We start from the raw sequence: 24410 nt of genomic DNA, 5'->3' as shown, positions 1-24410 counted from the left end.
TTATAATACCATTTTTTTTTTTTTTAAACGTAATTATTTTTATTTTATTTGCTATGTTATTTCGCCTAAATGTGGGGGCTCGTGAGCGGAATTCGAGTTTTGTTCTTCGACTTTTGTTTCCTGAGTGTCGGACTCATCCCGCTTCCGGTGTAATCTCTTCGCCACAGCCTACAGCAGATTGTACACAATCATCATGGCGACCCAGGACGGTGGGTATTGAGAGACTGTAGCTGTATTTCTTTTAATATCTTTCCATTTGAGACTAAACCGCGTTAACGAAACGCGGCGCGCTTCTAATTGACGCGGAAACACACGACGCCGTTACGAGACTGGAAACGTAAATGGACGTTTCTCCGCAACGTTTATCTCCAAAAAAAAAGTGTTTTTCCTCCTCCTCCTCCTCCTCCTCCTCTCCGGTGTTGTAGCTTAGCCAACGTTAACGGCCGCTAACGCACAGTCCGCTGTTTTTAAGTGGGAGGATTCAGTTTAACGACGGAATATTTTAAAGGAAATATTAAAAAAAGCAAAAAACCGGCCGACTTCAGCTGCTAAAGTGCGGAATAAAATACGGTTTTAAGTTGAGAGTGGTGACGACGGACGACGGCGTCCCGGTGTGTTGTGTTACACGCCGGGTTGTTTTATAATCAGAAAGGCCAGCCGTTTTACAGGATCCGGTGTTTTGCGGTTTTATATATATATATATATTTTTTTTTTTTTTTTAAATGAAAAAACATGTCTGTTTTGGTGCAGGCGTGGTTCGCTTTTATTTATCTCCTCACCCAACACAAACTGTGAATTACTCCGTAGAGAAGGAAGGGAAAAAAAAGAAATAGAAATAGAAATACAGTGGGTGAGAAGAAAAAGCGAAACTAGACTTCATATGTGCACGTTGTAATGTTGACTCATAGTTTCAACTTAGTACTTTAGTTCCTTTAGTGTGTGGAAGTACGGGGAACTGCATATTAATTATAATAATGATATAAAAGAATAACCTTTTATTTATACAGGACTTTTCTAAACGTACATTACAACGTGATTCTCACAAAAAAAACAGAAAACGAGCTATTAAAAATGTAAAAAGCTGTGAAATCCGGTAACGCGAGGATCGTATAAAGTAACCAAACACAAAATGTACAGTGCGAACGACGGCCAAAAAAATGTGAGAGGTAGTACGACAGGGAGAAATCAAAGTGGGACACTAAAACCAGGAAAGGCTCTCCGTGTTTAAAATGTGTTTTAAAAAGAGATTTAAAAGACGTCGCTGATCTGATTTCTTCAGGCAGCTTGTTAAAGTAACTTCAGGTCTCTCGACAGCGAACGCTCTAGTTTTCCGCCGCGACCCGGGAACAGATAAAAGTCCTTTTGTCGAAAAGAAAAGCCGCGAAGAGCCTAAAAAACAAAACAAACAAAAAAACACTGACGTGGTTATCGGGTTGTATTGTTTCCCGCAGTGTTGTCTTGTTGACATTATTGGACTTTCTATTGTTGTTGCCTTGTTATTTGCGTCAACAGTCGGGTGCGGGTTTCCGGGTATTTGCGTCTCGTCCGGGAGACGCGCCATTTTTTTTGAGAACTAACGAGGTTGCGCTCGGCAGAAATACTATGAATGGATGTGAATCTCTTCCAGGAAGCGAAGAAGTCGTAATGGAAGCCGAGGCTCCGGCGAAAGAAGCCGGGCCGCTCGGCGAGGACGCCGGGAAAGGCGAAGCGGAGACTTCGTCTCGCACGGACGCGGAAGACGCCACAACTCAGGACTCTAGCATTAGCAACGGGGACGACGCAGACGACGATAAGGAAACCGTGGACTTGAAGATCATCTGGAACAAGAACAAATACGACCTGAAAATCCCTGTCGACAGCACCGGCGCCAAACTAAAAGAGAGGATCCACTCGCTCACCGGTAAGAGCAACGCGTCGAGACGGACGCCTCAAAACCGCACGCTACGGCGGATGTTTTCGGGTCGTTCACAAATTCGGTAAGACCTCAATGAGTCCTTCGTCTGTTCAGGTCTTCCGCCGGCAATGCAGAAAGTGATGTACAAAGGCCTGCTGCCGGAGGACAAGACGCTACGCGAAATAAAGGTCACGAACGGTGCGAAAATAATGGTGGTAGGATCTACGATTAATGACGTGCTGGCGGTAAACACGCCCAAAGAGGTCGTTCAGCAGGAAGTTAAAGCCGAAGAGAACAAGAAGGAGCCTTTATGCAGGCAAAAGGTGAGATGTACTCGATTCCTGTCGGGTCCCGTCAAAACGGTTGGTTGACTTTTGACTTTTGGTGACGTTAAACCTGCACTTTCATTTTTAGCAACACAGGAAGGTCTTGGACAAAGGTAAACCAGAAGACATCATGCCAGCGATAAAAGGAACTAAGGTGAGAGGAGACGAAGAACGGTGTGTCCCCTCCCCCCTCCCCCCTTCCCCCGCCTTTTAGCTTTTATTATCCGAAGCGAACGGTGTTTAAACGGACAATCATTTCATTCGGAGGCAGAGTAACGGCTCCCTTGTCCCGCCAACAGGAACGATTACCAACGGTGCCTTTATCCGGGATGTACAACAAGTCCGGAGGAAAAGTTCGACTCACTTTCAAGCTGGAGCAGGATCAGTTGTGGATCGGAACGAAAGGTGAGCTCACCGCCGGCCTGATTTAGCGCACACACACACAAAAATAAAAATCAATCAATCAATCAATCAATCACCGCAAAAACACAAACGCACTGACGATTACGATTTCACCGTGCTTGTCGTCCCGCAGAGAGAACGGAGAAAGTCCCGATGGGCTCCATTAAAAACGTAGTGTCTGAACCCATCGAAGGCCACGAGGACTATCAGATGATGGTACGTGTTGTCGCCGCTCGCCGCACGTCCGGCCGAAGCCGACGCGCTCGCCCGTCGCGCCGCCGGACGAACGTCACGCGATCCCTCGGCTCGGAGAAAACGGAGCGGAGCAGCGGAGCAGCGGAGCCGACGCCGTGTGTTTAACGGGCGCTCCGCTCCGCTGCTCGGCGAAGCGACGGGAGGACGCGACGCAGCCCCGGCCGGCCGGTTTGTTCTCCGCAGCGCGAGCCGGGAATGTCCGGCGACTCCCGCAGATTAAGCGTTTGATTTCGTAAAGACACTTCCGGCGCCTTGTTTGTCTGGAATCGGGAAAGTTTCCGGAACGACCGACGTCGGTGAATCTGGTCGCCGGGAGAAGACGGAGATCTCTCTCTCTCTCTCTTTCTCTCTCTCTCTCCGGTACGAGAAGAGAAATCGTGCGCCGTCGCGTTCGTATCGACGTGTTGTTGTTGGTTTTTTTTTTAACGGGACGCGTTCGCGAAGGAGGCCGCGCGTAACCGTCGACGGCGTCTTTCTATTTGGTGTCGGTATCGGCCGCCGTTCGCCGTCGCGCGAGAACGCTTCAGATCAAACGCGACGCCGGCGGCTTCGCTCGGGAGTTTGCGTCACTAGAAAGAAGCGGAAGAGGACGAGGACGAGGATTCAAACGTGCGAATGGGGAGCTCCTGTCCCAAAGGGTGCAGGTCGGACGTTCCTGCTGATACTCCGCCTTGTTCGCTTTTAAGTTAAAGAAGCTCCGAGGTGAAGGTTTGGTGGGTTGGTTTTTTTTAACGAGTTTTATTACCGGTCATATTCGATTTTTTTTTTTTTTTTTTTTGATCACGGTGAAGCGGCGGGAGTAATTTAGTGGACTTTTCATATCCTGCAAAAGGAATTGATCTTTTGGTGTTGAAACGACTTCCCAGGGGCAAATGGTGCGTTAGTTCACGTCAGACTTTCTAAATATCCCCCGTTAACGCAACACCGGAGGAATCTGGCGTTTCACGTGCGATTCCAGCCGACGGACGCGTGTTGTGATCTGATTCGCACTGAAGTCATTCGATACTTTCAGATCTGCAAAAATAACCTCCGTCGACATTTTGAAATCGATACGAGCCGCGACGTTTCGAAGAGCGCGCGCGCCGGCGCCTGCGACGCCGTCGGATGCGCTTACTGACCGGTCTTGTCTTCCACTTCCGTAGGCTTTTCAGCTGGGTCCGACGGAAGCCTCTCAATATTGGGTCTACTGGGTGCCTGCACAGTTTGTTGATGCAATCAAAGACACAGTCCTCGGAAAATGGCAGTATTTCTAATGTGCCTCTCTTTTTTTTTTTTTTTTTTTTCTTTTTTTTTTGACAATGATGAACTGGGATCGAGAGGAGCAGCCCATTTAAAAATGAAACCGGAGTCAACGGCGAGGCTTAAGGAACTTCTTGGAATATATTGGAAGGAAACTGATGGATGCCTGTGGACTAATCATATTCTTTTTAGGTTACAAGTGCACTATTGTGGCAGCATAACATTTCTCAGCCCTGTTGATCATTCAAGGTTTTCAGCAAATCCAAGGGAAAAACAATGAAATAATTGTACAGAAATTGCTAACACTTTTCTTCAGTTATTCTTAAAGAAATAAAAAAAATTATTTAATGAAATGAATGCTCTGGTTCATTGTTGTTTTTCCCACCCAAACAAATTGAATTTTTTTTTTTTTTTTTAGTGTTCCACTTCTAAACAACGTCCCTTCCCGGTTTCTACTCATTTATCGAGATTATTGTCATGGCAACAGCTGCATTAGACGGTGTTAGTTTATTACTACAACACGGCATGACAAGATTAATAAGCAGCCTTGTGTTTTAAGACAAGAACATCGACATTGTTTGTATTTTCAATTAGTTGAAAGTTATTGCCATTGATTTTGTTTGTTAAAGCAGTATTTTCCAGAGCTGTATTCATCGACGTGGCTGCGTGTTTGCTGCCCGGCCACCCTGTCAACATCAGTCTGCCCTGTAATATGCATCTTAAACAGCTGTTCAGACTCATTGGGCGGTCTTCGGCGAATAGTTCATCTTTTAATAATTGCATGCTTGAAATTTGATATAAAATTTTAAAAAAAAAACTTTATTCTGTAGCAGATGAGCTGCCTTCTGGCTCAGATATTCAGTTTTTACTCACCTTTCCTTCTTATTGTCACCAAGGGAAACGTTTTGGCTTCTTTATAATATCGTTAGGTCTTGGCATAGTTTTATGTAAAGCACTGTAACATGACAGATGTTATGGTTTGGTTCTACGTGGACAAAATTGAACTGAATTACAAAACCATTATAATGCCCATAAATTGTTTCCAAAAAAAAAAAATTAAAGTTCAAATTAAAAGACACGGTTTGATGCAATTTAACCTAAATATGATATGAAAGGAGGAATTGATATTCAGACGTGACGTTTTTACTCTGAAAGATTCCGGGCCGGAAGTTGTTGCTACCGGAAATAAACTGCCGCCGCAACTTCCGGCGGGTTAAACGTTTTCGTCGACGCGGGAAAACTGAAAACTTCTCCAGCCGCGGGACGTCCCGTTTAGAAGTGAGCAGTGCCTTCCGTCGGTAATGTCGAAGCCGGAGAAAACAGACGCGGGACGGAAACGTCCCCCGCCCGTTAAAGTTCTCTCCGGTCAGCTGAGAGCGGCGGGAAACCGGAGCTCCGCCGATGACAGCGGGGAGGGCTTCGTCCTCGGGCTGGGCCGGGGTCGCTCCCTGCGGGCGTCACTGGTGTGGATGCAGGGCACCGTGATGGAGGTCCGGCTGGACAGAGACGCGGCGCTGCTGATGGACGAGACGGGGACTTTCACCGTCCGGGGCGTCAACAACATCCCCAGAGGAAAACCGTGTTTGTCACAGGGTAAATAATCACAGACCGATTGAGGTGATGAGTTGCAGGCGTGAGAGTCTCCCGAGTTTGTTTCCCGACAAAACAACGCGTCAGGTTTTTAACGAGGTTTTCAACCAACACGTGTTTTCATTACGGGTCTTACAGGATAGACTGTTGAATCTTTTGTTTTTCTAAAGTAGTTATTAATCATCATTTCCTCAATTTTCACCCAAGTGCCAGTTTTGTTTGCACAAAACGGAATGTTAATTCAATTTAGGAAATAAATAACGAGTTCATTAACCAATCAGAAGTTTAGACTTTAACTCTGTCATTTGTTTTGGTTCGTTTGTTACATCTCTGAAAAACCAAAGCTGTTTTGTTTTTTTTTTTTCTTCTTAATCAGCATAAGCTAGATCCATTTACATTAACAGCTGCTTTATTTCAACCAGTTAAACATGACTGTACTATTCTCCATCAGATCTGTCACATTTTTTTTATCAAGTTTATTTTCTGTGATGTTTCTGCTCTGGTGTTGTTTATGTCGAGAAAAAGAGCAGAACTTCCCATTTTTACTTTTTAAAATGAGAAATTCTGAAACAGCCGTTTGACTTTTCTTACAACATCAGTTAACTGAAAATGATTTATAACAACGATAATAATATTTCTTTTTTAATTTCATCCTTAATGTGCTATTAAGAAACTGCAAAAGGGGTAGAAGACTGGAATCCTTTGTTGACTTGTAGCATGAAAAGCACCCGTGCAACTGACAGCATGTCCCGTAAGGCGTATCAGAGCACTTCGGCACAAAAAACAAGAATTGGTGAAACAAACTTGTATGTAAACCTTTTTTTTTTTTTTTAATGTTAGTAGTTAAACCTGCTTTGAAAAACATCTGATGAGAAAAGTCTATTAAGGCTGTAACGGTCTCAGACGGGTGCTAATCAAAAGCTTCTAATATGAAACATTGCTTTATTTAAAGGCTGTTTTTATATATATATATATATATATATATATATATATATATATATATATATATATATATATATAAATAATGTCCTGCCACTTTCAGCTGAAACTGTCTTTACTGACTGTAGCGTGGTTTCAACATTAAGCAGTTTTATGATACAAAAGGATATATATATATATTTATATATAGATTATATAAATATTTACATATATATTTATATAAATATATATAAAAATATATAAATATTTACATATATATAAATATTTACATATATATGTATAATATATATTTAACAAAAGGATATATATATAAATATATATATGTACATATTTATATATATTTTTATATAATCTATTTATATATATTTATATATAAATATATATATCCTTTTGTTTTTTTGTAAAACTGCTTAATGTTGAAACCACACTACAGTCAGTAAAGACAGTTTCAGCTGAAAGAGTGGCAGGACAGGAACATCTTGATCTCAGGCCACATCTCCACGTTACCGTCCCTCGATTCCACTGACAGTGAACAATCGACCTGCTGCCGCTGTTGTTGTTGCTGCAGGCAAATACGTCATGGTGATGGGTGTCATCCAGGCCGTCTCCCCGGAGCCAGTCATCTGTGCGGTGAAGATGGCGGACCTCTCCGAGCTCGGCGCGCTTCACAGACGGATGTGGAAGCTGGAGGTGGAGGACCTGCAGCGGGTGCTGGCCTGAGACGCGGAGCCGCAGCGCCGAACTCCCTTCATGAATGCCAAACTACCTCGTAGGACCGAGCGCCAGGTTTTCCCGGATGCCAGGTAGGACGCGAGAACAACGGAGACCTCCCGCGCAGTTAAAAACAACGGGGTTGAAAACGGAACTTGTCCGGCTGAAGGAAACGTCCGACCGCCTTCCTTTTATCTCATCTGCCAAGATGATTGGAGGAGAAAATGCTCGCGCACCTGGAAACGGTGTCATTTAAGTTATTAGAAATATTCTGTCAATTTAGAGCAGTTGTAATTTGCCAGATGGCTCTACAAATATTAAAAGATTCAGATGTTCCTCTACTCTGCCTGTTTTTCTCTGCTGAATAACTGAATTTACATTTTTAAACACTGGCTACCGCATTCGGACTGAAAAACTAAAAGTGTCTTCGAGATTAGTGACAAACTGAAATATAACGACATTTACGCAAGTTCTGTACTTGTTTATTTTGCTCGTAAATATTGCTTTTACTCCAAATATTAGACGGCTGTTTTTATTTTTAAAAGTTGAGATGTTATCATAAGAAAACTACAGGCTTTTAAAATATGAACCAGGGTTATAGATTGAACTACAGTGGATAAAAGAATAGGGCTGCAACCATTATTTTCATGATTGATTAGTTGCTTGTTCTTTAAAATGTCCAAACACGGTGAGAAAGGTCAATCGGAGTCCCAAAGTGCAGCTTAAAACGTCTCGTTTTGTCCCGACCAACAGTTCAAAACCAAAACATCACCAGTTTATTATCCGGGGGATTAAAGGAACCAGAAAAATCTGTTATAAAGCTGCAATCAGAGAATTATAGCATTTTCTTTTCCATAAAAAAAAAAAAATGTCTTCATGATAAATGTATCATCAAAGTAGTTGACAATTTTCTGCCTATCACTTTAGCGATCAATCTATAAAATATTTAGAAAAAAAAAAAAAAGAGATTCATTCCCCACAAACGGGTAGCGGGGTGACATTTTTGGGGGCATTTGGATACCCGAAATACTTTTCTGCAAAGACGACACGAGGCTCTTAAGCAGTCGGTCACAGATGAACACTTCAGGAAACACAGCAGTTTCAGTACAGATTAAAAAAAAGAAACTTTATTTGGTTTGGTGCCCATTACACTGGTAACACTATTAGATAAATGGAAAGTGAAAATGACCTGTGCTGACTGATTTAAAGGAAACGAATGTCAACTGAACTCTGAATTTAAGTCTTCCGTACTTAAAAGGTCATTAACATATAACAAAATTGCTCGTGGAAAGAAATCACTTTGTTTAGGTCAACTGTAAGTATCTGAACACGTCTCTCTGATCAACGTTTACATGCCATTTTCCTCACCATTTCCAGGCGGTCTACTGAATGGTGCATAGCAAAGCTTTCAAGTGTCTCTCACTCAGTGTCTGCTGTTTAATGTCAACACTGCCGTGGTTCTGATCACAGACAACCAGCCACCGATCAGAGGGGCCCGGTCCTGAATGTCCCTCCTTTTTTAAAATCATTGCTGTGATCAGGCTACTTCCTGCGCACGTCAGAGGCCCTCAACGACAACCTTGCTCGAGACTGTCTGAATACTGCATCATTTGTTAAGTAGGCGCGAGTACTGTCGTCATATTTATTTAATGTCTTTAAGCAGAAAACTGTATTTTCCAAAGTCATTGTCATTGGGTGCTATAAGATGGTCTTTTCTGGCTTTGGCAAGTTTCATCAAAAGGAATTCCCTGCGCTCCATCCACTCCTTTAGCTCCTGCTCCCCGTGCGCCAGCTTACACAAGTCATCCTCTATGCACGTGCCTTTGAGGAATCTGTCGAAGCACAAGATCAAACGTCAACCAATCGCAGAGCGCCTGGACGAGGACCGTGCGCCGCGTCCGACCACCTTACCTCTCGCAAACTTTGAAAGTGCCCGTGGGAAATCGATACTGCCAGCAGTTTTGATCGTCCTCAGAGTTGAAAACTCTGTCTTTGTGTTTTTCTGAGGTGATGTGCTGCTGCCACTGCTTCTCGCTGTTGCAGTTCTTGCCGCACAGCCAACAATGATTGCCTGCCTGCGAAAACCGAAAATGCACCCGTACAGATTGATTGACGTTTATTTTAATCACTCGGGTCAAAAAAAAACAACCAACAACATGTCATTAAAACAATATGAGGTGCGATCAAAAGGTCCGAGACGGTCCCCGCTGTGCGTGGAGCAGAAGGGAACGAGCGCTCTCACTCATTTAGTTTTGCGACTTGATCGACAGTCGAGTCGAACGTGTTCTCGTGACCTCTGGTGCGTCGTGCATCTCTCCCCTCCGCCCCCCCACCCCCGTCGCTGGATTTAGTTCCCCCGAAATGAAGTCGAATTCAAGACGTCGCCATTTTGACAACAAATTTCAATCTCTGGATTGTAGACGGTGTGTGACGCACTTTGGGAGAAGGAGACTTCCCGTAAGCTGCGCCGAGAGCGGTGCTTCACTGCACGGGGGGGGGGGGGGGGGGGGGGGGGAGAGGGGGGGGGATTACACGGACCGGGACGCCGGCCAGATTTTTGGTTGTTGAAGGTCATCTCGGAACTTTTTGACCGCACCTTTTATCCCATTAAAATGTTTTGAGTTTTTATTTGAACCATCGCGTATCAGCAGCTCGAACTACTCAACAGATGCCGACAACTATAAATGACCTACAGAAGCGATACGCCGCCGTCGTTAAGGACGCTGCTCTCGCGCGACGGCGTTAAAACATCCCAAACGGAAAACAAAACCGCCAAGCTCATTTCGCAGCTTCGTGCCGCGTGCGGCCAAAGTCGAGCTGCTGGCTCTTAATCGTAGCTCAGCATAAACTCCCTCCGCCAACCGGTTTACACATAAGCCAAGACGGCGTGTCGCGTCCGCCGGCTCGTGGAACTCACCACTTCCTCGGCGTAGTCCGTCGGCATGTGGATCTGTTTGCCGTTCTCCCTGACCGAGTTGTTGGACGTCTCGTCGCCCCAGCCCGGCTTCAGAGACTGCAGCCACTGCTCGTAGAGCTGATCCATATCTGGAACTAAATGAGGGGTTAAAGTGACTGGGCTGCAACAAACAAACAAACAAACAAACAAACACACACACACGCGCGCGCCAATTCAATTCTACCGAGGAAGAGAGCCAATCTCCTCGACCGAACTCACTGTTGTTTTCCTTCATGTACGTCCAAAGGTCTCTTTCTTCAACACTATGAGCAAATGTGCAATTCCCGATGTACTGACACTTCTTGCCAGCCGTCACATGCATGCAAATCTAACAGACACAAAAGAAAAAAGAAATACATTTTCATCAGATACACAGGAGGATATATATATATTTTTTTTTTTTTCTTTTTTTTTTGGAGGGTAAAATGTTGGGACTCGAACCTCAAACTGAGACGGGATGGGTTTTTTGGTCGGAAGTGATCTTACTGTCGTCCACTTTTTTCTTTCATGGGAACTTACGAGCACCACCCGTCTGTCTTTCGCCCACCTGAGACACAAAGGCAGATTAGTGGTTATGTAATTGGCTCGTTATTTATTTATTTTTTTTTTTTAAATACCGTACTCGGATATCTCCGTACTTACGTGTGTCTCGCCTTGGCTGAGCAATACTTCTTGTTTTTGTCAGCTTCGCTGAGTTGGCCGTTTCTCCAGCACTGACCACAAACAAACATCATCTTCAGGTTTGGGGGGCCGAACCTCCTTTGTGGGATGGAAAGCTGCTGAGGAGATTGGAAGCGCTTGTTTAAAAACACGGCGTGAATACAAATCGGCAACGGTGACACGACCGGAGCAGATTAAAGGAGAGTACGCGAGGCCGCTGGCGGAGCGCCGACTTTGATCAGATATTCATGCTGCAAAATGTAACGTTACACTGATGGCATATGCAACTAGTCAGCCTCGATCCAGGCTGAAGCAAATGAAATGGATTTTTTTTTTTAAATAAAAAAATCTATATATATCTATATCTATATAGATCTATACATCTAGATAGATCTATCAATAGATCTATAGATAGATCTATAGATAGATATAGATAGATATATATAGATATAGATATATCTAGATCTATATATATCTATAGATATATCTATATATATAGATCTATTTATATAGATCTATATATATATATATATGTTTTGTGCAGAAATACAGATTGTATTGCTGTAAAAATATGAAAAAAATAAAAAAATAAAAAAAAATGGAAAAGTGTGAAATCATTGAGCCGTAATGTCCCTTTTACCTGCACTCCCTGCAACGAAGCTGTGGCGTTCCAAAACTTCTTGGCCTCTTGAACAATACTTTCATGAGTAATACCTGTATATGACACAGAATAAAAAAATAAAAAAAAATGAATAAAACGTGCTTCAAAATCTGCCGTTTACACCCAACGGTCGTCGTCGTCGTGGGAGAGAAAAGAGCATTTCGGAGGATATTCCAGATATCGGTGGCGCTCGGCTGCCGTGTTGTTTTCATAGACCGTTCTCACCGAGCTCGTGCTGCATCATCCAGACCTTCAGCTCGATGAGGCTGTGGGCGTAGAAGCAGTCGTCCTCCCTCACGCAGCCGTAGCGGACTTCATGGCGACAAAGATCCAGCTGGCACTGAGGACTCAGGGGTCGGATTTTGGAATACCGAACGGTGTTCTCCTTCAAAATGTGGACCAGGCACCTAAAACACACAACAGGTACAACACTCAGGATTTTAATTGCGCTCTTAATCTCTAATCTGTCCGTGTCATTTTTGTATTAATCTTTCTGTTTTTATTGTTACATATTTGTATTTTGTGTCAAGTTGTCTGCCCAAATTGCCCCGAGCGAATAATACGACTTTTCTCTCCAGATTCCTCCCAGAATATGTGATCCCACGTGGCGATAAATACTGTTTAGGTAAATGTGCTTTTTCCAAGGACTGAAGCACACGGTGGTTTCAGAGTTGTGAGCTGCCGTGTCACTTACTTATGATCCTCAAAGTCATGCTTTGTCACAGGATGAGAACAGAGTGAAGAGTCATCTTTGTTGGTTTTGCTGATTATTCTGGGTTTGTGGTCAAAGCACACCTGCAGGACAAACAAACAGCTTTTGAACTACAGAAATACTGCAGGTTTATCACAATCTCTATGGAGTCACATTAGAAGTTCTGCCACGAGAGTAGGTTTTGTTATGATGAGCAGTAAATCAACAATAGAGGAGGAAACATTTACGTAAACTGAAAATGCAAAATAAATTGTTGCACTGCCGTAAATCAATCAATTCTATTTCGAGTGTAAAATAACTGTTGTCCTGACCGACTTTCCGATCACGACGCACACGAAGACTAAAACACAGACGAGAAAAAAGGCAAAAAGAAAATGATTTCATAAGAAAAAAAATTTAAAGTAACGACAAAACGTGTATCTTGCATTTCATTTGTCACATTAATAACTTAATATTTATCGCCTTACTTTCTAATTGTGTTGTATAATTGCTCATAAATGATGTGGCTCATTTGTTGTAAATTGTGTGATCTCTTGAAGGTGGGACGTCTTTTTTTGTCGTTTTTTTGTTTTGTTCTGTTAAAAGCGCCACCGTCATCGACCGCACCGACTTCCTGCTGCTTCACCGCCGACATTACAGTTCAAGCAGTAAGTACACGCACAGCTACTTTTCTTCTTCGTTCTTCGGGCTCTTCGCTTCAGCACGTAGAATTATGAAATAAAAATGATGAATACTGCATTAAATACCGGGTCTCAGCTGTAATTTCAGTCGGCATGCGTTCATTTTTGAAAACAAAACGGTGTCAGGCGTCGCCCTTTTAACACGCGGTGTCCAAATAACGACGGCTCAGAAGTAATTGCACACTTGGCTTCAAAATCGTGTGACCGATTCACTGGAAGGTCCGGTTCACAATAATATATCAAATAAACCGGCAGAGCTGTGGAAGAGGGAAAGGGTGTAGCGACAAAAAAAAAAAAAAAAAAAAAAAAAAAAAAGGAAGAGCGCCACCTGAGCTGTCGAACACGGCGGCGGTTCGCGCCTCTACGGCTGCCAATGGAAGCGGCACGCTGGCATTGATTGATAATTACACCGCTGACAGAAGCAACCGGATGAATGCGGAGGCAGATGGGGAGCGCTCCGTGCGCTCGGAATCAGCCAAATGAATCAAAAGTCGCGTTTCATCGTTCAGCGGGACAACCATCCCAGACGCGCGGCCAAAACAAGCGCCGAGCTTCTCGGGGTGAAGAGGTGCGACGTCCCAACGCGGCAGATTCAAAAAACCGCCCGAGCTCGCCGCGGGCCGAGTCGGTGAAGCTGACGGTGTGCGCGGCCGGACTGCCGCGTCGACCGCGGCCTCGGAAATACTCACCCCGCAGAGAAACATGAATATCCCGTGATGCTCCTGTAAGATCTTGGGGACGGTCAACCTGACGTTGGAGCTCGTCCCAAAAGGATCGAAGAGCAGTTCTCTGGAGATGAAGCCTTTCCGCTCCAGAGTCCAAACGTCAATCTCTTCCTGGCAGTAGGCAAACGTGCAGTGGCCGGGGTACATGCACTCTTTCCCAACAGCCACCTCTGGAAACAGGCCAGGCCACATTTTAATACCAGCCTCTTGATGCAGACATGACTTGCGAGTGCAACAAAAGCAAGAGTACGAGTGTTATAAATGCTTCTCTGGTCATGTTTAAAATTTGGAAAAAAAAAATACATCAAAAGAGGTAGTCGTGAGGAAAATTTAAACACGCTTGAGGACTTGACTTTGTAATCTTTAAAATCAGAATTAGCTACATTCTTTTGAAGACTTAAATAAATTCCTACTAAGAACAATGGAGGAAATTCAACAACAACAAAAAAAAAATCACCTTTGCAAATGTAATAAGGTCCAACATATTGGGTTTTTGTCGGTCTGGGTCGAATGAGCTTCCACGTTTTGTCTGGCGAATGCTTGAGTCTGCCGAGTAATACATCCTTTTTACATTTATGATCTTCAGTATGAAGTGTGTAATCCAACACTCCAGGCCCTGCGAATGTAAAAAAAAAGAAAAAAAAGAAGAAGAAACGTGTTACACCAAACGCCAACTCATCTTCCCGAAAGACGAAAGGCAGAAAAGTGGACAGTCACATTTTCCTTACCAGTTTTGACGTAGCACATCGAGCAGGCTTGTTTGAATTCGTGCGTTTCAGCTAAGGGGTTCTTCGCTAGATCCACAGCGGCCGGGAGGCCCTTCACATCGGGCATCCCAACAGCCATCCCCATGGGGGTTTCATTATTGTTGAGCTGTGTTAAAAAAGAAACAAATAAATAAAAAGGACATACGACACCGTATAAGCCTGTAACCAACTCTAAACTGATTTTGTCTCGTCAATATTGATGAACTGTAATTACCTGCGGAATGAACGGACTCGGAACAAAATCTGAAAGGAGGAGGACAAATATCAGCGCTTATTCAGTTTGGTACTGATGAAGTAATACGGGCCGGGTATCGTTCAAAGATTTGTTTTTGTACCTATATCTTGACTTCAATGCCGATGTTTAGTTCAATGCCAATTTCATGAAACCCATTTTAAGAAAAAGAAAATTGCATGAAGATTACAGCACACACCTTTACTTTTCATGCAGTTTAGAGACGGGAGAATGTAACTCGGGTGGTTTATCGTCTTCGCAGCCGTCCCCTTAACACCTCATACGCGAGCTATTCCTGAATGTAACAATTTGCCAGTTATCCCTAAACGCCTCCATGTGCTTATTGGAAGACGCGAGCAGAGCCTTCAGTCTACTGTAAAGACAACGATGTGTTTGAGAATAGTGAAATAAGATGTTTCTAATACAACATCTGCACAAGTTGAAAGCGAGTGATTTTTTTTTTTTTTTTTTTTTTATCCTCGTGGGCAAGTTGCCCGAGTAGAGCCTATGTGTGCTTAACGTTGAGGCTCGCTGGTGAGATTTAGTCAAGACGTGGACAAAGCAAAAGCTCTGCGTTTTTAAAAATGAAAACGATCGCTGCAGTTCAGGTGGAACAGTTTGGTACGGAATGAGGACTTTTTATGTCAGCTTAAGTGCCGTAAAGGTTTCGAAGCTCAGTACCCAGCCCTGATGACAACGCCGGGAAGGTGGAAGCGACATACCCGTTTTATAGTCCGATATTGTGAGACTATCCAGGGAGTCCAGTGGCGGAGCCAGAGAGTCAAAAGTGTCCATACCAAAATACGCACTTGACCCTGACTTGTGATACAAAGGCGGCAGAGTTACAGTGCACTGCTGGGACCCGCTGTGGAGGAACGGGCTGATGTGAGATGGCATCAGGAATGGACTCGACATGGAACTGCCCGAGGCAATACTGGTCGGCAAAGGAAGAGGCCCCTTCACCGTGCGAATAACCTGACGGAAGAGACAAAGACGAGTCACACCTCCGTTCAGACGTCCACACATTGTCACATTCGATTCGTCGCCGAGTCCCCCGCGGTCGCGTCCGCTCGCTCACCATGGCTGATTCGGGGCCGGCTTGGTCCAGTAGATCATCGAGGTCGTCCCCGATGATGTCGGCGTCGAAATCTTGACTGGTTTCGAGGATCGGGCAAGGCTTGCTGGTTCGGCACCCGTTTACAAAAGTGAGCGCGGGGAGAGGGACCGACGTGGACGCGGACACCGACAGAGGGACAGACTCGAAGCCGGGGGGCTCGGACGGGGTCACGGAAGAGACACAGTTGTTTGGAGGAATTTCATCCACGACCGCTTCAATCACCGCAGGCTGGATTGGAGACGGGCCCGGAGCCAGAGCACTGTTATCCTGGGTCAACTGAGGCACTTCTAACAAAAACAGAGGGACAAAAACAAGATAAGTGACTTTTGTCCTGCCTCCCTTTTACAAAACCGAAGCTTCCCAAAAGATCCAAAACTCACCAATTTCTATATCTTCAACTGAAGACGAGCCAAGAGAAAACTGAAAACAAAGAATCCTTAGTGACCACGGTATTTCGTGAGAGAGCACGGATACAGACTTCATGTTGTGTTGCTTACTTTTTCACACGATGCATCTTGATAACTTGATCCTCGCAAAACATTCAAGGCAGGCTGTTAAAACGAAAGAAGAAATAACCTTCTGTACATGACTTTTTCTTTTTTATATATATATATATAGGTTTTGGACATCCATCAACTCATTGGCAGAAAAAAACCCGTCTATTTAAAAAAAAAAAACCACACAAAAAAACCAACTAAATTTAAACTTAAGACATTAACCGTATCATGTGTAATTATTTCTTGGAGAAAGGAAATGGTGAGACTTTCTAGGAATTCCGGGGACAATTACACACCTTACTCCTTATATAGGCTTTACGGATTTTCAATCCCAAAATTTTGGCAAGGTCCTGAGTCAGCTGTGTGACACTGGAATCCTGAAGAAACAACACAAACACACCGAGTCAGCAGACCGTCGCTGCCTTTGATCTTTGTGCATTTCCATTGTGTTCAAATTGTGGAAAATCCACTGATCCGAATATTTGAGAATCTCGGGTATTCTACTATTTGCAGGCCTCCTGACGTGTCTGACAGTATGCAGAGCTTTTAAATGTGGGTGTCTGGCGTGACATTCCCGCGCTGGCCGGGTGACATACCGGGCTTGCTCTACGAGCAGAGCGGAGGAAGCTAACTTTCGGTTATAGAAATACCTTAACTTTGATCGGATAAAAAAACAAAACAAAAAAAAAAACGATTAAATTGTAGCGGCTCTTTCCGACTTCCCAAATGCGATCGAATCACGGGGATCAAATTCTGATTGTTGTTGCGACACTGAAAACATTTTATCCACCGTTTTGCACCCGCAACAGTTCTGACGCGAGCGCCTGTCGACAAAGTGTTTTTGTAATCCGCTCTCGCTGGCAGAAGGGGGAGACAAGTTCCACCTTACCTGAGGCACTGCTAGAGAACATTTGGCAACGGCCTCATAGGCTTCCTGATGTCTCCCCATCTCTTTCAAGGCTTTTGCTTTTCTGTACAGCGCCCTGTTGTTCCCCTCGTTCAACTGGAGAGCCTTTTCACAGTCTTCTAGTGCTTGGTCGTACAGCCCCTACGAAAGAAAACCCACACGTTGCACAGTTAGGGGCAGCTGTACTTGCTCACAAAACAAAGAAACCTTCCTTTGATCCGAAATTGGCTTTGCGCGCTCAGCGAGTCGAGCGTCCACCGTTTTATCCACCGGTGGCTGCGACTTCCCTGAAAAGGCGGCGGTGGTTTTCGCCGTTGCGAACGTTACTCGGTGCAGAAACACCCGACAGGAAAGAGGGACAGGATGTTCATCTGAAAGCAGACGTTATCCCCAAACGGACGTTTCTCTCGATTTGGAGCCAAGTTTCTCGAACTCATTTTCAGAGAGAGTAATGCGCAGATTTGATCTTGACGGAAACATCGGGTCATCAGTAAGTTATGGCGTATTTATAGAAATGAACAATGCATATATTGTCACTGATTTCAGATTAGAATGCTTCTGCGTAGTAAGAGGCTCGAAAGTAACGTGGTTTGGACAAGCGGCGTTTCCCAGACGTGGGACAGATCACTCTGTTTCTACAAAATGTTACATTAGAACAACTTATTTATTATCATTTTTGGCCACACGCCCCGTCTTATTTGTGAGCCCGGCAGTTACGGAGTGGAGGGTTGAGGCTTCCCTGAGCGCAGCCGGCTTCGCTGGCGTCTACCAATACTCTGCAGCTGAGGCCGTTAGGGAATATTTCCAAAGTGCGGCGACAGAAAATATCCTGGTTTACACCCTCCCCTTAAAATCTGCGTGAGTCTCCGCACGCACATCGGGGCGCACGCCACCACGACCCGTGGGAAACATCGGTACGAGCAACAAACAAAGAGCAACAGCACTCTGTCGCTTTAAGAGAAGTGTTTGGGAAAATACGTTGTTTTTGCTTCGTGTTCTGGAGTTAGATAAAAGGTCTTTGTTTGCAGATGCTCACAGCGATGGTTTTATAGGGTCTGGTCACCTTGAGGTTGCCAGGCAATCAGCAGAAACTCCGAGAAGAGGTTGTGCACTGCCTAGAAACAGTCTTGCAAATAACCCTGATTAAATCCACATTTTTTTTTTTCAAACTGGTTTTTTTACATGGATTTTCCAGATGACTTATAGCATGCAAATTAGTGTGCTTTAGATTTACTGTATGTGGATTTTTATTAAGAGTCAGACAAGCCATTTTCCCATGTGTAAGGTCTTTGTGCTGATATAAGTTAACTGCCTGTGGTCTGTAGGTGTTCAGTGTACAGACAGACTTGACACTGGACAAAAAAAAAAAAAAAGGCAGATAAGCATGTTTCCTAAACTGTTACACTTCTCCTTTAGTTACATTTCAATGAATTAGTTTTAAAATGCGAACCATAGCCCGGTTTGTTAGCTTCAACAGTCCTGAGCACAACAACTTAAACTCTCCTGTGATGTGTTGTTACAGACGAGAGGATAAAACGAGCATCATTCAACACCACAACCAGCGTTTCCTTTACCACAATACGCATCCTATAATGTGTGCAGGGTGGTTTCGTTGAAAGAAATAACAAAAGCGATCTTGTTATCAAAGTCAGCTGCACCCACCCCATCAGGTCATATTAACCTGCCTGTCCTCTGGCTGAATAACACAGTCAAACTGGAAATGCAGTGTGCTTGTGTGGTGACTAAGATCTATTCCGAGGACACATTTACGCCCTCCAGAACTACTCAGGAACGGTGGGCAGGAGAATCGCGATTGACGAATCAGAGCGCAGAGACACAATGTCAATTAAGTCCCGCAAGTCAATTTTGTTGAATTATTTTGGTTCATTAATGGCCTTTCCCTGAACTAATATGCATTCATTAGGAAATATGTCAAGGACATGTGCCAAGAAAACAAGGTTATGGTTAAACGCTGCCTCCCGGGCCTGAAGCAGCAGAACACAACAAGTTTTGGGAATATTTGAGAAATGGCAAATAGGAAAGTGGTAGAAGACGGAGCTGTGCTATTGAAACTGAAGTCATATTTATGAATTTAATTCAGATTGTATTCAAACATTTTGTTTCTGTTTTTTGGGGGTTTTTTGGACAGCTGGGTGTGTGACGTGTCAAAACAAAGGGAGAAGGAAATGGTGAGTAGTTTGACTGGCTACTTACCGGAACGATATTTAGGTACGCCGCTGCTCGATTTGCGTACAATTTTTCCAGTAAACCTGTTGGAACACAGATTTCTTCCGAGTCGGCGTAGTCGGCTATACTCAATGCTTCAGTGTACATCTCAATAGATTTAGTCCATTCCCCTTCTTTAAACACGTCATTTCCTTCTCCGAACAGATTCCACACGAGGTCCTTTATGAACACCTGGCAATAAAAAAAAAAGAGACAAATTAAAAAAAAAAAACTAAACGATGCACAAAAGTAGAGATGACCTTTATTTGGGAAACAGGAGATGACAAGGTTCATGCGACCCGGTCCAAGACCCGGAAATTAGCTGAACTAATAGTGCAAGTGTGGGCAGAGTATGAAAGCTGAAATACACCCACATTCAACTTACATAGAAGCTTACCTCATACTGCTCTTGACTTCCAGGAAATGGAAGGGTTGATCTAAAAGCAAAAAAAAAAAAAAAGACGTTAGAAACCTTCAAAGCTGTAAAAAAAAATAAAATAAATAAAATTAAAAAAAATAACACATTCAAGTGAGAAATAACAACCTTAACTACAGTTCAGCAAAGGATTCACAGCTCGTGGCCTTTGACAGCAACTAATTTATTTATTTCTGCAGAATATCTTGTTTCGGACTTCCAATAATAAAAACACAGACTTGAGTCTAAGCCGCGGGGCCAGGAAGGTGTGTAGGGTTGTGGTTTGTGTATGTCATTGGTTTGAAGAGGTTGCTGTGTGTGCAGTTGTTCAGTTCAAACAAGTCAGCAGAAACGACACTCTGTGAACAACCCTCCAAAAATCCAGTTCAACAACAACAAAAAAAAGACTGCTATTACGCATGTGATTAGTGTGTCCAGTTAAACGACGTGATAATAAGTGCCAGGTCTCCACATGACTGATATGATATCGATTATTGGCCGAGACGTTCAGTACAACAAAGTAAATTGTCCACGTCTACGTGGTGACAGCGAACTACAATTAATATCCTCAGCAATCATCACTCACAGGACGCAATGCTAAGCGGGTCAGACGACTTGTTGCACTCAAAACTGACAGTATACCTCAAAGGTAGCGCCAATATTGATGGAAGAGTTTGTTGAAAACGTGGTTTTGTTTAGCTGCCGCCTGGCATGTCGAGTTGTATTTCCTGTTTTGCACACGGGAGCTGCGAGAGAGCTACATTTCAGATGGTCACACTTTAACCGAGGCGTGCCTGCTTACAACAGATGGCGAAAACAGCTGGAGCATAAAGCTGTCTGGATATCACAGCCTTACCAGACAGACAGACAACAGCCAGCAGCTTGCTCAACTGCCCACCAACTCATTACACTTCAAATAAACAGCCACAGGTTGAGTCGAATTCCTTTAACGCGTCTTCACTTTGTGATCGCAACATCACTCGGTCTTCAGTGTTGAGGTTCATTAAGGGACATCAAAGTATGTGCTAAAACAATGCAGCTAATTAAAGTGGATAACTTTAGACACCCTGACAAAGCGATGACATGCATCATAGTATTTTAAGTATCAGTTTTGTTTTAGGGGTAGAGAGGCCCGGGACGTCAGGTGAAACACACCACGAAGCTGCCAGGCCGCGCTCCGAAACAATGTGTGGACAAACCAAAAAGTCTGTCCGATGCACAGAAAACAAAACTCAGGTATGCCAAATTGAAACCAAAACTAATTTAGTTAGTTTTAATTTTATTTAATTATTCTATTTTATTTTATTCTATTTATTGTATATACTGTGCATTTTTATATTTAATATTTTACTGTTGTTTTATTGCTGTCCTGTACCTATAATGCTGCTGTAGCAAAAAAAAATGTCCCCTTGTGGGATTAATAAAATAACTGACTGACTGACTGACTGACTGACTGTCTGTCTGTCTGTCTGTCTATCTATCTATCTATCTATCACTCTATCTATCAATCAATCTATCAATCAATCTATCAATCAATCAATCAATCAATCAGCTGTGTCAGCAACATTGCACCTGCGGTAGACCTCTTGTTTGTTTCGACAAGGAGGGAAAATAATAGAGGATTTTTCTTCTACCTGTTCCTTTTTCAATCTTGGACTGTGACTTTACATTTTAGCTGATATTTGGAAGTAAACGCAATGAAGTGATAAAAAAAAAAAAAATAAAATAAAAGGTCATGAATGATGCAATGATGGTAAATCATTCCTGAGTCATGCAGTTCCACAGAGCTGCTTAAACTTTTTCATGAGCGGGCGAACACTTGTAGTTAATAAGAATTTTCAGTTTAAGGAACCCCAGCAGATGTTTTAGTTATACTCTAATATTAATAGGAGAACTAACAATTACTTTCATTGTCTAGACTGGTGGAGTTCTGGAAATTTCTCGCCGGGGACTAACCGACCAGGTCGCGTCACACCACTCGTACTATTTCAAATCAAAGGCGGGGGGGGGAGAGGCCTTCGGAGTCTGATGCGATGTAGATTTATTAAAAAATCAAGGGTCTCGATAAGCCGCGTGTTCTCATGAGAGTAACTGAAGTAGAAGTGTCAAGCACTGCATCATAAGCTGTTTAGGTCCCAAGGAAGACACATGTCATCACATGTTATTCAGGAGTCTTATTCACAGTCATTAAAATACATGCAAACCCCCCCCACCCACACACACCTGCCTCTGTGCTGCCATAACGGGTCGTATGAGGTGAAGAAACCGATGACTCCTGACCTACACATGACTGACACTTGGTACTGTGAATGGCACAAAACCAATATTCCTACTGTCGCACAGATATGAGAGGGTTTAAAAAAAAAAAAGAGAAGAAAAGATCATTTCTACCAGTCTTTAAATTGCTTGTTTTGTCCAACCAACAGCCCCAAATCCCCAAAAACAGAGTCAGTTTACTGCCCCGTGTGACATTAAGGAGCGTCAAAATCGTGCTTGATATTGATGTTGCGTAAGATTTGTGATAATCATCCGTAATGCGGTTGCTCCGACTAAGTGGGTAGAGGCCAGTAACAAGAGCAGCAAGAACAGTCTGGAGAGTTTAGAAAATTATATCATCTTACGGTAATGCAGCCTTAAAAACCAGTATGAGACCAAACTTCTACCGTAACACGATATTACAATATGCAAGATCTAAGACGATATCTAGTCCATCAATGTTATGTTGTGAGGTTCATTTTCTGTTGATTGACTCATTGATTAGTCGGTCAGGACAACAAACAAACATGGGTGTAAAAGTTCAATACACATTTCAAATCTCCCCCCCCCTTACTTTCAGATAAGACTTACTGAATGAACTGGAGGCCTTTCTGGATCTCCTGCCAGCGGCTTCTTCTGTCCTGACACGCTCCGGACATGTTTGCGTAGCCTTTTTTTTTTTTCTCCTCAGTCAGCACCTGAAACAAGTACAATATTATTATTAAACTGGTGAAAAAAGTTCCAATGAAACACCAACAACAGCGGTGACGTCAAAAACAAAAACGTCTGTGTTATCATCAGTCAACGTCAGCAGCGTGTCCCACTGGTTGACTCGACAGTTCCTGTTCCTCAAATTAACTGGAATTCTTCAGGAGTTTCTTTCTGGTTGCAGCTTCCGCATTTATTCGTGACGAAACGTGCAGTTCCGGAAATGGAGGCTTTGACATTTTTTTTTTGTGTGTGTCGTTAAAACAAAACGATTGTTTCGCCGGTCGGTATGACAAACGTTAGACTTTTAAAAAACAACTATTATCTCTAAACATGAGCGGTTATTAAAGCCTCTTCTGGGGGAAATGTTTCCAACTTGACGTACGCGCGCGAGAGTTCCATTATCGGACAGCAGCTCGCTGCCAAAATATTTCTGCTTTCTTGTGTCGTTTTTTTTTTTTTTTTAACCAAACTTTAAAAGAATTCACTCGAGCATTAACAACAGGCTATTAACCACGAGTGCCACATAATTAATACCGACGCATATAATGTTTATGGTCCGGTATAACTAACGATTGCACGTCAAAGCGCATTAAAAAAAAAAAAAAAAAAAAAAAACGCCAAACCCCGGCTGGTCACACAATATTATAATCTCCGATACCTGTTGTTGTCGTTATGAAAATGTCCACTTTTACATTTATTAAAAAAAAAAAAAAAAAAAAAAACCCGGTTGGTAATCGGAAGAAGATCTGTGGAGTCGGGATGACAGCGACGTTAGCTTTTCTGTGCCGACTGGTCTTCTACCAAGCCCAAATTAAACTTTTATTTATTTATTTTTTTTGGAGGGGGGAACATTTGTTTGTTGCTTCCGCAGACGTCCGATAAATTCAGTTTAAAAAAAAAAAAAAAAGAGAGGAAGCGGTTCATGGAGATGTCCGATAATGGGCATCGGACACGTGTGTTCCCCGCGGCCGGGGGGGGGGGGACCATCGCGTTTATTACTTCTCGTTAGCGATTTCTACCGTGAACAGTTTTAATAGCCACCGGATGAAAAACACAATTTAACCGATAAAACACGGCTTCTTTTTTTGTTGTTGTTTTTTTTTTTTTTCTCTCCCCCACCGGGGTTATTAAGTTTTTTTTCTAGGAAGTAGACTGAACCTAACAAAGCGTCGGCACGTCCAAGTTAAACTAGTTCCCTTAACGCAAACAATAGCGAAGCGGAAGATGTTTTAGCTCCCGAGACCGAGACCGAATAAATTACGTAGACATTACGAAAAAGAGTAATTTCTGTGCACACTTACATGAATGGGTCTTTATTCCAAACAAACCTAACTCCGGTTGTGTAAAAAGGAGGGAAAGTGATTCTTTTTTTTTTAATATATATATATATATATATATATTTTTTTTCGTTTTAGCTAGAACAAGCTTGGGCTAAATGTGCTTGTGCCGCTGAAGGCCGCCCTTTGCTTCTTCTTCTTCTTCTGCTGCTGTGACGTCAGGCGGCGTCAGCGTTGACCGCAGCGCCGCCGCGG

General features: G+C 43.3%; 3 protein-coding genes across 7 annotated transcripts; 2 read left to right on the top strand and 1 right to left on the bottom strand.

Annotated features, from left to right (window-relative positions):
- The first annotated feature begins 145 nt into the window (after positions 1-145).
- Positions 146-4473, top strand: ubfd1 (ubiquitin family domain containing 1). 3 transcript variants are annotated; one of them, XM_069148764.1, is made up of 7 exons: positions 146-209; positions 1628-1900; positions 2009-2217; positions 2309-2374; positions 2520-2625; positions 2756-2838; positions 4020-4473. In XM_069148764.1, exons 1-7 carry the CDS (start codon positions 194-196, stop codon positions 4128-4130), a joined length of 864 nt encoding a protein of 287 aa, XP_069004865.1. In that variant the 5' UTR covers positions 146-193; the 3' UTR covers positions 4131-4473. The 3 variants fall into 3 exon arrangements, with proteins under 3 accessions (XP_069004865.1, XP_069004864.1, XP_069004866.1); XM_069148763.1 differs by lacking the exon at positions 146-209 and having other exon boundaries at positions 217-1900; XM_069148765.1 differs by lacking the exons at positions 146-209; positions 2756-2838 and having other exon boundaries at positions 217-1900.
- Positions 4474-5330: 857 nt separating this feature from the next.
- rmi2 (RecQ mediated genome instability 2) lies at positions 5331-7690 on the top strand. Its single transcript, XM_069148762.1, has 2 exons — positions 5331-5709; positions 7214-7690. The coding sequence occupies exons 1-2, from the start codon at positions 5418-5420 to the stop codon at positions 7363-7365; spliced, it is 444 nt and encodes a 147-aa protein (XP_069004863.1). The 5' UTR covers positions 5331-5417; the 3' UTR covers positions 7366-7690.
- Positions 7691-8461: 771 nt separating this feature from the next.
- Positions 8462-24371, bottom strand: zc3h7a (zinc finger CCCH-type containing 7A). 3 transcript variants are annotated; one of them, XM_069148759.1, is made up of 23 exons: positions 24180-24370; positions 22759-22865; positions 19894-19933; positions 19485-19688; positions 17253-17411; positions 16660-16740; positions 16364-16417; positions 16247-16286; positions 15828-16153; positions 15472-15724; positions 14732-14760; positions 14479-14623; positions 14208-14366; positions 13715-13920; positions 12328-12428; positions 11859-12040; positions 11613-11686; positions 10955-11091; positions 10754-10859; positions 10532-10640; positions 10274-10407; positions 9268-9431; positions 8462-9188 (listed from the first exon to the last, which is right to left on the bottom strand). In XM_069148759.1, the coding sequence occupies exons 2-23, from the start codon at positions 22824-22826 to the stop codon at positions 8999-9001; spliced, it is 2961 nt and encodes a 986-aa protein (XP_069004860.1). In that variant the 5' UTR covers positions 22827-22865; positions 24180-24370; the 3' UTR covers positions 8462-8998. The 3 variants fall into 3 exon arrangements, with proteins under 3 accessions (XP_069004860.1, XP_069004861.1, XP_069004862.1); XM_069148760.1 differs by having other exon boundaries at positions 10955-11088; XM_069148761.1 differs by lacking the exon at positions 16660-16740 and having other exon boundaries at positions 24180-24371.
- Between the last annotated feature and the right edge of the window lie 39 nt (positions 24372-24410).

The sequence above is a fragment of the Embiotoca jacksoni genome, unplaced genomic scaffold (assembly GCF_022577435.1).
Source record: "Embiotoca jacksoni isolate LCO1_2020_lvr unplaced genomic scaffold, fEmbJac1.0.p SCAF_15, whole genome shotgun sequence".
In the NCBI taxonomy this organism is placed as follows: Eukaryota; Metazoa; Chordata; class Actinopteri; family Embiotocidae; genus Embiotoca; species Embiotoca jacksoni.
This window is presented reverse-complemented; position numbering and strand designations above follow the sequence as displayed.